General features: G+C 34.4%; 1 protein-coding gene across 2 annotated transcripts in view; it reads right to left on the reverse strand.

Moving 5' to 3' along the window:
• kz (putative ATP-dependent RNA helicase kurz) overlaps window positions 1-13955 on the reverse strand; it is a 304771-nt gene that overhangs the window by 107146 nt on the left and 183670 nt on the right. For both annotated transcript variants that reach the window (XM_090413301.1, XM_090413300.1), the window contains exon 17: window positions 3909-4099. In XM_090413301.1, the coding sequence (XP_090269427.1) occupies window positions 3909-4099 (191 nt within the window). The remainder of the gene's footprint in view (window positions 1-3908; window positions 4100-13955) is intronic.

The raw sequence follows: 13955 nt of genomic DNA on the forward strand, positions 1-13955 counted from the left end.
AATATGAAATTCAAGATTGGTAATTGATAGCAATATTTACTGAATCCATAATATTCATTAGAAAGATAAACTTGATTCTGCATTCTATTTTTGTTTATTTTATACTGATTTTCCATTGCTCTAACCTACAACTTTCCTCAGAATGAATCATAATGCTAAGGAAACATTTAATAAACCAAAGCACAGATAAAAGTAAATAACGTAAGCATTAATGTACATAAAAACTCAGTGTAAAATATCTTTTATTATGGAAATTGCTCGAGTCTATAAATATAAATTTTAGGTATAAGATCTACAAAAAATAAATAAATAAAAATATAAAAATAAATCTGTACAGGATGCTTTCATTCCTTCATCACTTTTCATAGAACTTCAGCAAAACGAGAACCAAATGCAGTAAAAAACCTCCAATTACTACTCCATTAGTTCATCCTTAATAGTCGTCCAAAGAAGACCATTAAACTACTCTTCCCAAATAAACCAAATCTCTAACAGAGACTGTGTATCTACTCCATATTTCAGAAGAATCTGTCAAGCCTACATGTTTCTACACTTTCAAGTTATCACAAAACTGCAATTTCAAAATGTGATCAAAATCAGGTAGCATGTCTTTTGTGCAACAAAAATAACAGAATCGCTTTATCAGATAATAGAATTATCACTGTTTTTATCAAAAATTTCCCAGATATGTACCCTCAATGGGTATGCAGGCTTTAAATGGAATCAGAAAGATTCCATTTGTATGGAATCTTTCTGATTCCATATAAATTTATTAAGTTGACTCCCTACCATATCAGTTTTGTTAACTCTGTTGTCATTATTTTAAATATCTGATATGCACCTTCAAGTGGTATACAGGATACTAGTATTAAATGAAAACTTTACATAATTACTAACTTCCTACTGACAATTTTCATCCAAATTAGCATATTATTTGTTGGGACTTCAGTACTGTCAGATGTTATAACTCTGTGTTCTAAAGTACTAACTGCATCACTTCACTTGGTTCATGGTTTTCCTCCAGAATTTTCCTGCCATTCTGACTTGAAATAGCTGTTCTGCTAAGATTTCCTTTCTCATTCTGTTTAAACATCCATACTACTCATTAGATTAGCTCTGCTCACATATTCTTGAATGTTAAATATCTTGAATTCTAAATATCTTCATTTTTAACACAGTGCTGTCATTCAGAATTCTCATATCTGTGATTCCTAGTCTTTGATCAAATGTTTCATTTCTAACCCAGCTCTCAGATCTTAAAATGTAGCTTGACCACTGTCTTGTATATAGCTAGTTTAGTATTCTTGAAATTTGTTCTCATATTCCCCATAAGGAGACGACACATCAATATCAATGCAGATAAGATGTTATAACTCTGTGTCGCTGTCCTCTTCACGAGAAATGGGCACACTCTGAAGGCAAGATTATCATGTTTGATACTTCCATCCCCTGGAAACCAGTCACCAAATCCTTAGGGATATGGCCTCCTAGATAAAGGACTCTGCTTTGCATCCCATGCAGATTATGCCTGGTCAAAAGCAAACAAAGCAATAGGACAAATTTATTCATTACTGAACCAATGCATTGGCTAGGAACAGAAATCACTGTTTTGTATACAAAACGATGATGAGACCTATTCTAATGTATGGAACCAAGTTGGGGACACAAACTGAAAGCATGAAACTCGAGCTTCAAGTCACTGACTAGAACATAAAAAATAAATAAAAATAAAAATAAAAATAAAATAAAAAATCATACAAAAAAATAGTGCATCTGAATGGCATTCAATACCCCATGGTGCATGAAGAATGCACAGCTTCACCGAGAAGCCAATATCCCAAATATTGCGAATGCAGCCATCTGCTCTAACCAATCAATCTGCCACACAGAGGAATACAACAAACACATCTTCAAGACACCAACTTGCATTTGTATTTTGAAGAGGTGTTCAGGTAAGCATAATATACACTGATAATCAGCCCACAATGGGCAAGCCAAATGCTCACCAAGTAAACCTAATTTGCATTTTTTTTTCTTTCAGAAACCAATAAAGGGATAAAAATCCAAAGATCAGGCCCATGTTGCCAGAAGCATTAACTGTTAACTTTAGTATCCTTTCTGGGTTTGGCTCCCACTCATGAGACTGCAATAAAGGTTGAAACTGGTCTAGATAGTGGCCCTTCACATAATGCATAGCATTATACACGCCCAAAAGGATGTGTGCTTTTCATTTTGAGATACTAAGGCAATTAATATGAAGTCATTAGCCTCTATATACAAGTAGCCCAGTCATGAAGATGCTTCATGTGCAAACTTTGTTTATTTACACTTGGATAAAGGATTAAACCAAGAATATAATTTCTTGGAATCTTTAATGTATAATATAACCAAGTAAAAAAAAACTTTCCCAATTTTGATATTTGTCCACATCACTGTATTTGAAATTGTTCTATCTTTCATAAGATTATCCGGATGTTCAGCGTTGAATACTATACTACTACTTTTCTCTGATCATTCTTTCCTGAATATAGCATCCTGTAATTGTTATTATTATTACTTGACACCTCCAGGGAGTCCAAAGACTCATCGAGGGAGGGCACCTACCCTACAACTCTCTGTCTCCACCAACTGCAACTACCATCATCATCATCTACACCAACGCTATCCACCACTAGATTTTCACAGACAATCACAAATACCCATGCCTACGGCAGGATTCGAACCCGAAGCCTTTTGGCTGGAGAGAGGATATGCTAACCACTCGGCTAACCAGGCTGGCTATTTATTTAGAAGTTCATCTTGTTCTATCTTCTTGGTTTGGTAGTACCAATTATTCTGCCATTTCCACTTCTTTTCTGTTGGTATGACTTACAGTGATGGTGCTAATATGCTATCATGAAGATATATGTTTATCATGAAGTTGAATTTGAGTTTGTTCTAGTGCCTGACTTTTCATTGTTCACACTGATGTGCTATGACAAAAACAGCAAGTATCTTGTTTATATGAGTGATACACCAACTGGTGAAATTTCATCATGTACCATTTTTGGTTTAAGCCAATAAGAATACAATTTCGTCAAGTAAATCTAAAAACTACCACCCAATCCTCCTTCATTCAGTATCCATGTAATGGTACACAACAAGAAGGTGAGGACTGGACACTAGGTCAAATGTTTTGGTCAGTTCTCTATACTTCTTAAAAGGTAATGTGGAGGCTTACCCCCAGTTATCTAGCTTTAACACTTAAGCAACCTCAAAAATTAAGAGAAAGTGATGGTAAATCACATAAGTGCAAAACTGGAGATAGTGCTTAGAATGGTAGTTATACAACTGCCTGGTTTGCTCTTCACAGTAGTGCATTTACTGCACATACAAACAAAGCTATATTAGTGGAGGTGAGGGTGGCATCAACGTATGGCATGATGTGATGATGCAATCTATGCATGAGTGAGTGTGTGTGTGTGTGTGTGTGCGCGCGCGCGCGGGTGCGCTATAGCAAGTTGAGAGCCATATCAGAAATCAGTCAATGCTGCTGACTGCATCTGCCAAACAAGACATTTTCTTAAATATTCTGCGAGTGCTGGAAAAATATGGGAGTCATTTTTGTATTCAGTTGTGTCCATCACCAAAACCTACTTGTTTTGGTGAAAGACATAACTGAGTGTACATGTTCCATGCATAATGTTTATCATGTCTCCTTGCAGTAATTAGGCATTAGTATGACCTTAGTGACTCTGCAAACTCTATTCTTGGATGACTTGTACAGTTATAAAGAAACAGGAGAATAAATAACTTTTTTTTCTTCATGCATACAACCTACAAAAAAAGAAAAAACTGGTGTATCTGCTCTCTCATTACCATTTATATTAAGCATCATATAACATTAGGAGTAATTAATATCCACTTACATCATTTTCTTGATCAGTATTGAAGTGGCTGTCCAGAAAAATTTCCTGTATTGTCAAAGCTGATACAATTGCAATTACAAGTGGGAGGAGATCATGCTGGTGAGAAAGTGCCAACATCTTGGCATACCTTGGGCTAATAGGAAAACAAGACATTATGCAGCCCAGAGGTGTTACCTTTGCTGTCCATTCCCCTAGAATACCAAAATAGTATACAAAAGTGATTTATAAATAAAGGGGCTAATGTTTTAGTTACCCAATGCATTTTGTATCCATTTTGAATTAGTTTGTTTTATTTGTAGTAGAATTTTAAGATCTGGGGTTCCTAGCTAATTAGCATATACTGACTACAGTATGTGCTAATTAGCTAGAGTGGTAATTGCTAAAATGACAACAGAAGACAAAAAAATCAGCATAATATAACAAAGTACAACAAAAAAACATAAGAAATCCATGATTACAGTTTAGAAATTCTTAGATAAGCACTGGTTTAGAAACAAAAATTAACATAGCACATTTCATTAACACAGTCCATTTTAAATCAAAACAAAACATAATGAGTAGATGCATAAATAATCTAAAGAATTTTATTTAGCTTGCAACACATAAGAGCCATGGAAGGCCACATGCAATATATTCAGTTTACTGGATATAGAAAAACCTCTGCTGGTGCTTTCTATGTTGTAAAAATTGAATATATATGATCTTCTTGGGAATCGCATGGTTTTTAGAAGCAACTATCAAACAATCTGTCAATGATTAGACAGTGAACAGTGTTGACAACACTTTTTCTTGCATCATATCTTTAACAGAAAAGTCTCTTAAATATAGGCACTGTTTAGGATCTGTAAATTTGAATAATGGTTTTATCTGTATGAACTACACCTTCTCTGATAACACCAATTGTTGTTGTATCTGGATTTAGTGAAAGTCCTAAAGTTCCCTAACAATTAATATAAATGTAATAGTGTCTAACTAAGTGAAATCTGAAATACTATCATAATTTTCTAGTGCAGGGGCCGGCAACCAGCGGCCCACATGCGGCCCAAACGTGCATTTTTAGCAGCCCATAAAAGGTTGACCATACATGGCATGTGAGTATGACCCATATGTTGAATTATTTGAATAATACATTTTATAATATGAATAATAAATTAAAAATAATTTTATACCTATACTTCGTGATATCACCTGTGCAACTTAGAAATGCAAACAAAAGTAAACTTTTGTTGGTATTAATGAAGATTTATAAATGGAATTTTTAATAAGATTTGTTGATTTTCATAAAAATAGCATCGAAATGAGATTGTTTTTGAACACTTTTAATGTCAACATTTATGACGTATGAAATGGAAATAGTATGAAACGTACTAAGATGGAGGTTTTCAAATTAAAGCACAATGAAACATTAAAGAACGCATTTTTGTTAGAAAATATCCAAAAATTTTATCGATGCTTACCAAAAAAATTTGAAGTATTAATCAGTTTCGCAAAGAAGATCATAATCGCATTTGGAAGCACATACATTTGTGAATAAGCATTTTCTGCCATGAGTTTTAGAAAAAATAAATTTTCTTCTTGACCTGAATGATGAACTTTGCATGCTTCAATTCGAATTTGCACCTCAGGTTATAAAGTGGATATAGATAATTTGGCTAAGGGAAAACAATTACTAAAGTCACATTAAGCAAGGAGAAACATATTGTGATACATAAACTATATTACTTTGTTTTTATGTGATAATAATTTTTCATTGAGTTTCATTTTCATGCTTGTTTCATATCTGGTACTTTAAATATTTCTGTGTTTTTTAAAATTGATATAATAAAAATTGATAACTTAAGTGTTTTTTCACTCACTATTTTCTCTTAATTAAACGCTTGCGGCCCAATTATTAAAAATAAAAGTTGAACGTGGCCCGCAAGTCTGAAAAGGTTGCTGATCCCTGTTCTAGTGTATAACCTTAAGGGATGTATTAGATATTATGTTAGTCCAATGCATGCAATATTTCATAAGTAGTTTCCTATCAACCACTTTATTCCAAACTGGTTTATTATTTGAAAGTACGAATTGATTGGCTCTTAACCATTTCAATCTCAAAATAATCCTAACTGCATCAATCTGCAAGATCTTTTTCCAGTCATTTTTGTTCCATTTCAGATCAAGTTTATTTAAACATTCTTGAATATTATCAATGTCAAGTTGTTGATATCTTCTTCTTTAATATCAATTTACTATTGATACCATTCCCTCACTCACTCCCCTAACTGTTCTCAAAGCAGTCATATCTCTGGTCTCCACTCTAATCCAGCTCTCCAAATCTATATTCAAATTAGTTTAAACACTGTTTTGTATGCCATAACTTCTTGTTTTGGTTGCTTTTCGCTCTCTCTCTCTCTCTCTCTTGTACTATGTAAAGGTATTCAGCTGGCTTCTGTTTATACCTGCTTTAATTATTTTATTATCCATTTCCATACTTAATTTACCATCTTCACTAAATTGTACCTAAACAGCTACTGTGTGTAACCTATTTTATAGGTTCATTATTGAAAACACAGTTCATGTCATCTGTTGACCTGTCTATGTTCATACCTTTATTCTTTTTATTGATGATTTTCATACCAAACTGGTTATAACAATTATTTAATTTGACTAGAGATATCTGAAGTTTGTAACAGATTTATTAAATAGGATACTTTTATCTATGTAGAGTAGAGAAATAAGTTTAATAACATATATTTGATTGTCAGGTGTAATACCACAGTCATTAATTCCACATACAGGTCATAAATAACAGAGGAGATAGGTTATAACCCTAATTACATGTGATTGATGTGAAACTATTTTCCTGTGCACCAGCTTCTATTCTAACTTCCAATTTTCAATTTAAGTACAGGCTATGTATAGTTCTTCATAAGATTCCATTTACAACACACAGATTTAGTGTTTTAAGCTGTTTTCTTATTACATCTTATCATATGCTTTTACAGGATCAAAAAAATGTAAACAGAGATCCTTCTTATACTCCTGTGATTCTCAGCTATTTGTTGTAATGTAAAACTCTGGTCTTGGAAAACCCCCCTTCCAGCTTGTTCTTTTCCAATTTCCTTTCAACTTTTTTTTGTTCCCCAAAATATGCTTGCAAAAATCTGTCTTCGAATACTGAGTTAAGGAAATTCCTTTATAATTAAAGCAGTTTTATTTCCCACTGTATAAACTGCTATGATGAAAGTTCTGCATCAAATATCTGGGATTTGACCTTCTAATCAATTCAATCAATGAATTACATAGTATAGTCATTGTAAAAATGCATATCAAATTCAGAATCAGAATAGCAAGTCAAATATCATCTACTTTTAACTGAAAACTAGAATAGCAGTGAAAATACAGAGCAATAAAGAAAATTGGTTAAAAAATTGTGGCACAGCAATTAATAAGAGTGACTTTGACTTATATTCCTTAGATTAGTTTTGGAAAAGGGTAAATAATTATGTTTATCTTTTCCATAAAGCATATTGGTGAACTTATGCTTGGAGAAACTGATTAAGGTAGATATCTTGGAATTACAGTGGATAGAAAGTTAAAGTTCAAAGGTCACATAGCAAATACAACTTAGATAATACATGCGGTTCTGAAATGAACACTGATCTGTAAAGATAAGGAAGCCATTTTGTCTCTTTACATGACCTTGATATGAGTGCACTTTTTTTTTTTTTTTTTTTTTGTAAAATAATAGGTCCTGGTATTCATTATTTGCTGGCAGGAAAAATTTAAACTTAAAAGGATATGAAAAAAGAAAACTAAAAATATTATTTGCGGATATTTTTACTTCATAGCATGATGTTTCTAGAATAAGAACAGTAAATTAAGTATATAACACAGAATTTATTGAGCATAAACATATAAAGTATAAAACTGGTATCTATGACACACGTTCTAAAGGATCTTGAAGCTTGGAGTGTTGGGGCACTATATGGTTTTTCCAATGAGTAGAAGGAATAAGTGTGCTATGAAGCTAGTGAAAGAGGAGGGTAGGTGAAATAACAGAATAAGGCATACCTACACTGCTAGTGAAATCTAAAGAACATAATTTACTGTTACATGCAGTAAAAGAGTAGAGAGAGAGAGAAAAAACAGGCTACTCAGTAGCAAAAAATAGCAGAAGGCAAACCATAACTTAACAATTAGCTGAGCAGCCCACTATTTCAGACCATGTTGTGACAACACAGGTTTTTCCAAATCTTTCCATGGCAGCATGATGTGTTATTCCATCACAGCGAATACAGCAAGATGATCACTGTTTATGGCATTGTTTATGGAAACATCTTATAGCTTAGGTTATTACACTACAAATTTTGTCAACTGAAAGGAGGAATGGAGTGAGCTGTCATCAGTAAAACTATAAACCTGAGGTTAGTGAGAAATAATTTATGTATAAGAGAAAGGGCATGTACAAGTGGAAGTACAAGCCCCTATATCATATTAGAAATGGTGGAAGCTGTATAACTGAGAGGAGATCTCCACATAGTCTTTAAAGGAATGCGGAGAACCGACCAGGGCTTCTGACCTAATGTCCAATCCTCACCTTCTCGTGGTGCACCCTGTTCGGTATCCACTTTGATACTGAACGAACGAGGATGGGCTGGCAATTTGGGATTTAGCTGACCAAATTGTATTCTTATTGGTTAAACCAAAATATAGAATGATGGTACAACATGACAAAATTTCATGCCGGCTGGGGCGTCGCCCGGTTAAACAAGGCCCCCGTTGTTTTCGCCAGGGAACCAGGGCGAACAGCGAAAAGTCAGCAACTGAAACAAATCTGAAAACAAACCCCAACTCAACATCACCAGAGTTAAAGATCGGTACTATCAACGTAAGAAGCCTGAATGGCAAAGAAATGGAGCTAGCTGAGGAATTAGATAAGTACCAGATCGACATAATAGGGGTGACTGAAACAAAAAAGATCAAAACTGGTGAGATCTTTCTAAGCAATAAATACAAAATGTTATATTCAGGCAATGACAATCAAGGAAAAGAAGGAGTAGCCATAGTATTCAACACAAAATATGAGGCTAATCTTCTTGAATGGCAGTCAGTCTCAAGTAGAGTAATGTGGGCAAATATGAGAATGGGGAACTGGACAATGAGACTTATTTGTGCCTATGGTCACACAGAAGGTTCTACTAAGGTAGAAGTGGAGGAATTTTTTGACGCTCTAGAAAAAGCAACTGACACAATGAAAAAGGAAAACTTGGTGCTTGTTGGGGATCTAAATAGCAGAGTAGGAAATGATTGTGAGACATACAAAAATATTTTGGGAAAATTTGGAGAAAAGAGCAAAGCTAATAATAATGGCAAATATCTGTTGGATTTCTGCTCAGGACATGGACTGGTTATTACTAACACCATGTTCCAACATAAAAATGTGCACAAATTCACATGGGGAGAAGAGGCTAGGAATAAGAAAAGTCTCATTGACTATGTTATTGTTGATAGTGATGTCTTCTCCCTGGTGCAGGACACCAGAGTGTACAGAGGATTTGAAATTGGAAGTGATCACTATTTAGTCTTGAGCAGGATAAAATTGAATTTCGTATTGAAAAGAATAACATGTAAGAAAGTTTTAAAGCGAATAAAAGTTGAGCAGCTCTCAGATGTGAACTGTAGACTGAAATACAGAAAGATTATTGAAAAGAAAATGAAAGAGTTTGAGAACAGGAATCAAACCTTGGAGATTCAGTGGCAAACTCTGAAGAAAACATTGATTGATTCTGCCAGAGAGGCATGTAGTGAGGTTGTGTGCAAGGATAAAAAAATCAGAACTCCCTGGTGGACACAGGAAGTTAAAAAGGCAGTGAAGGAAAAGAAGAAAGCATATCAAAAGTTCTTGGCAAATAAGTCAGCTTTTACTCTTACAGAATACAGAGATAAATGTAAGAAAGCTAAACAGCGTGTAAATCTAGCTAAACAAAAGTCATGGGAGGACTTTGGCAAGAATATAGAAAATAAATATCCTGGAGGTTGTTGAAGAAGCTTAGGAATGGAGGAAAGAGTGCTGTAAAAAGAGTTAGAGATGATAAAGGTGACATGAAAAAAGGAGAAAAAGATATCCTTGAAGTATGGAGTAATTACTTTGAAAAACTGCTAAATGAAACAAGCAGTGATGACAGCATAGTGATAAAAAACACTGACCAGGCATGCAGTCAGGAATACATATCCATACAGGAAGTAGAAAAAGCCATTAAAGGCTTGAAATGTGGAAAGGCAACAGGAGTAGATGATATTCGACCAGAAATGCTGAAGTATGAGGTATAAAAGTCTTACAGTGGCTGCACTGCATAGTTCAGAAAGCCTGGACAGAGGGACGAATTCCCGATGATTGGAGTAGAGATCTCATACTACCCATATTTAAAAAGGGAAATAAAACTGAATGTGAGAATTACAGAGGTATTTCCCTACTGAGTGTTCCTGGCAAGATCTATACCAGTATACTTGAGAAACAGTTGAGAAGAATTGTGGAAGAAAAGCTTAGTGAAGAACAAGCTGGATTCAGGCCAAATAGAGGCTGTCAGGATCAGATCTTCACTTTACGACAAATAGTCGACAAAGCATGGAAATATAACAAAGATCTGTATTTAGGTTTTGTCGATTTGGAAAAGGCACATGACAAGGTGCCAAGAGAGAAGCTATTCAATACGCTGCAGTTATATGGTGTCAATGGGGCATTATATCAAGCAATACTTAGTCTTTATTTGAGTTGTAAGTCAGCAGTTAGAATTGAAGGACGTACAGGAAGATGGTTTAATGTTAAATCTGGTGTGAGACAAGGATACATTATCCCCTTTGTTATTCATTATCTGTATGGATCACATTATGAAGGAAAGTGGTATTAAACATGATATCAAAATTGGAGATGTTAATCTCAGCTCTTTGCTTTATGCGGATGATGTTATACTTCTAAATAAATCTGCTACAAGTCTGCAAGATTCTCTGACTAAATTGAATATCTGTTGTAATAGATATGGTATGAAGGTAAGCAATAAAAAGACAAAGACAATGAAAATAGGCAGAATCATTGAAAATGTCAACTGTGTTGTGAATGGAGAACCTGTGGAACAAGTAAAACATTTCAGCTACTTAGGCACAATTTTTACTGAAGATGGTAAATTAAATATAGAAATAGACAACAGAATCAGCAAAGCTGGTCAATTGAATAAATTCATATTGAATAAGTGAGAAATTAGTCGGAACACTAAATTAGCTGTATACAAGACAGTGTTCAAACCAGTTTTAACTTATCGATCTGAGAGCTGGGTCAGAAGTAAAACAATTGACTAAAGACTAGAGACCGCAGATATGAGAGTCCTGAGAAAGATTAGAGGTGTGAACAGATGGCATCAATGACAATATCATATTAAAAATGAGGATATTAGGAAAGAACTTGACATTGTCAGCATCCAGGAATGCATTAGCAGAGCTAATCTCAGGTGGTATGGTCACTTAAATAGAATGGGAGAGGAAAGATTAGCAAAACAAGTGTTCTCTGTCAGGTTAGCCAAAAAACAACCCAGAGGAAGACCAAGATATAGGTGGATTGATACGGTACAAAGTGCCTTAGACGATAGAAATATAAGATCTGATAATGTTGGAGTCAAGTCTTGACAAGTAACAGACTGATTTGGAGGAAAATTGTAGATAGGAAGTTAGTAATGATGTAATTTTTTCATGTAGTACTGTCATATCCTGTACACCCCTTGAGGGTACATAGCAGGAATTTGATGATGATGATGATGGAAAAATCTGAAGAAAGGAAACCACCTGCAATGACTTTCACAGTAGACTTTTACAGCATACCAAATACTGTTATAACAAAATTATGCTCTATAACAAATGGTGGAAAAGATCTCACCTGCTGAGTCCAAAAGAACCAATTTTGTGGAAACAGGCCAAACAAGTGTGTCTTATTTTCACAAACAGGGAAAGATGGGATTAATCTGCCTATAAAAGGCTATATGTTGCACACCCGCCAACCTATTAGCAGCATTTATTCTCTTGCTGGTTTGTCCGTTTTTTTCTGAAGAGAAGGAGGGGGGGGATCTGAGTTTCCATGAAGAAAATGCTTTGACTCCTTCATAAGACTAAGTAATCTACCTTTATTTAAAAATCCTTTATCAAAATTCCTCAAATTCATGAGATTTTAATCCCATCATTTCCAACTGAAAGGCTAATATCATCATTCTTGCAATGTACAAAAGAGGTAAGGTCGTTATATGACAGGTTTTTTTATTTCTTTTGAGGCAGAAAAATCCGAGCTTCCAAGAGGAAAAACTCGGTGAAAAGTCCTTATAAGAATTTGCCACATCTTAAGTAAAACTAGAATCCAAGTATTTTTGTCAGCCAAAGGGTATCATCATTTCTAACTACTATGAATGTTCTCCTCAATATGCCTGAGGACTAAAGGCTATGCAGCAGATATACTTGCAAAATGTATATATGCTCAAAACAATTATTGGGCCAAGTAAATTACCATACATGAGCAGCTCTCTATAGCACCCAACTAATAGAATTTCACTGTATTTAATTAAACACATTTCAATAGCTCCTTGCTGAAAAACTTGATTCTATGCATCCAATTTCAAATTGTTTGATAACTGCACTCAATAAGACCCCATTTAATGCTAACCCTATGCTGATTCGCTATAACGCATTTTTTTTCCAAACCCAAAAAAAGCGCTAAATATTCCATGATTTGATATAATGCAGTTCTACTCAAAGCCTAAAAGAAGCACTAAATTTAAACTGATTCAATTTATCATTGTATTTCCCTTGATTCGTATATAACATGATTATTCCCGAACCAAAGCCAATCAACAAAAGATTAAAACAAAACAAAATTGATACATAAAAGAATTTCACTCAACATTAAAATACAGCTGCTGAGGCAATTAGAAAAAGGTGAATGTCAATTTGACATTGGAACTGCTTTAAATTTGTCTACTTCTACTATACGAATGATTTTAAAAAACAAGGACAAAATTAAGTGTTCAAAAACCACAACCATAACATCTTCTGCAACAAAGGTAACCCGATCCGGAAGCATTGTTTTAGAGGAAATGGAGAAACATCTTTCCATTTTGGATTGATGATGAAACCGAACACAACATGCCATTAAATCAGGCAATAATCATGGAAAAGGCCAGAAGTATTTTTAATCATATTCAAAAACAAAGAGAGGATACAGGCAAAAACTTTGCAGCTAGCAGAGGTTGGCTCGAAAGATTTAAAAAAAAAAAAAAAAGCAATCTCTACACCATTCGAATCACCGGAGAAGCGATGAGTGCAGATACTGAAGCTGCTTCAGCCTTTCCATCAAAAGTGGGAAGAGGGGGTGATGGAGAAATTGTTGGCGAACATGGCTTAGGCACCAGAAATGACAGAGGAGATTCGCCTAGTCCAATTCTGTCAGGAAGAAGATCTAACAATAGCAAATACCTGGTTTAAACTTCCACCAAGAAGACTGTACACTTGGAAATCGCCTCAAGATAACCAACATAACATTGTCAGAAATCAAATTGATTATATACTGATAAATAAAAGATTCCACAATAGTATAAAGAGTGCAAAGACTTATCCTGGAGCAGATATCTCATCAGACCACAATCCCATAGTTGCAGAAGTACGTCTTAGATTAAAATCACCTAAAAAATCACAAAAGAAGAAAATTGATGTAGAAAAACTGAAAGACCCGAACATAAATAAAAGTGCCAAGACACAGCTTAACCTGCGATTACAACAGATTAACATAGAAGAAAATAAAAGTGTGAAATCTCTTTGGAATAGCTTAAAGAATGCCATCGTAACAACAAGTATTGAAGAAGTAGGTTATGTGAATAATATAAAACAACAGGAATGGATGACAGATGAGATTCTTTCTCTTATTGATACTAGAAGAATGTATAAAAACAAAGACCTAGCCAGGTATACAGAAACACATATCATCATCAAGAAAAAAATAAAAGAAGACAAGGAAAATTGGATGAAAAATTT

The sequence above is a fragment of the Typopeltis vanoorti genome, chromosome 24 (genome assembly GCF_054136105.1).
Source record: "Typopeltis vanoorti isolate ZY-2024b chromosome 24, IOZ_Tvanoo_1.0, whole genome shotgun sequence".
NCBI lineage: Eukaryota > Metazoa > Arthropoda > Arachnida > Uropygi > Thelyphonidae > Typopeltis > Typopeltis vanoorti.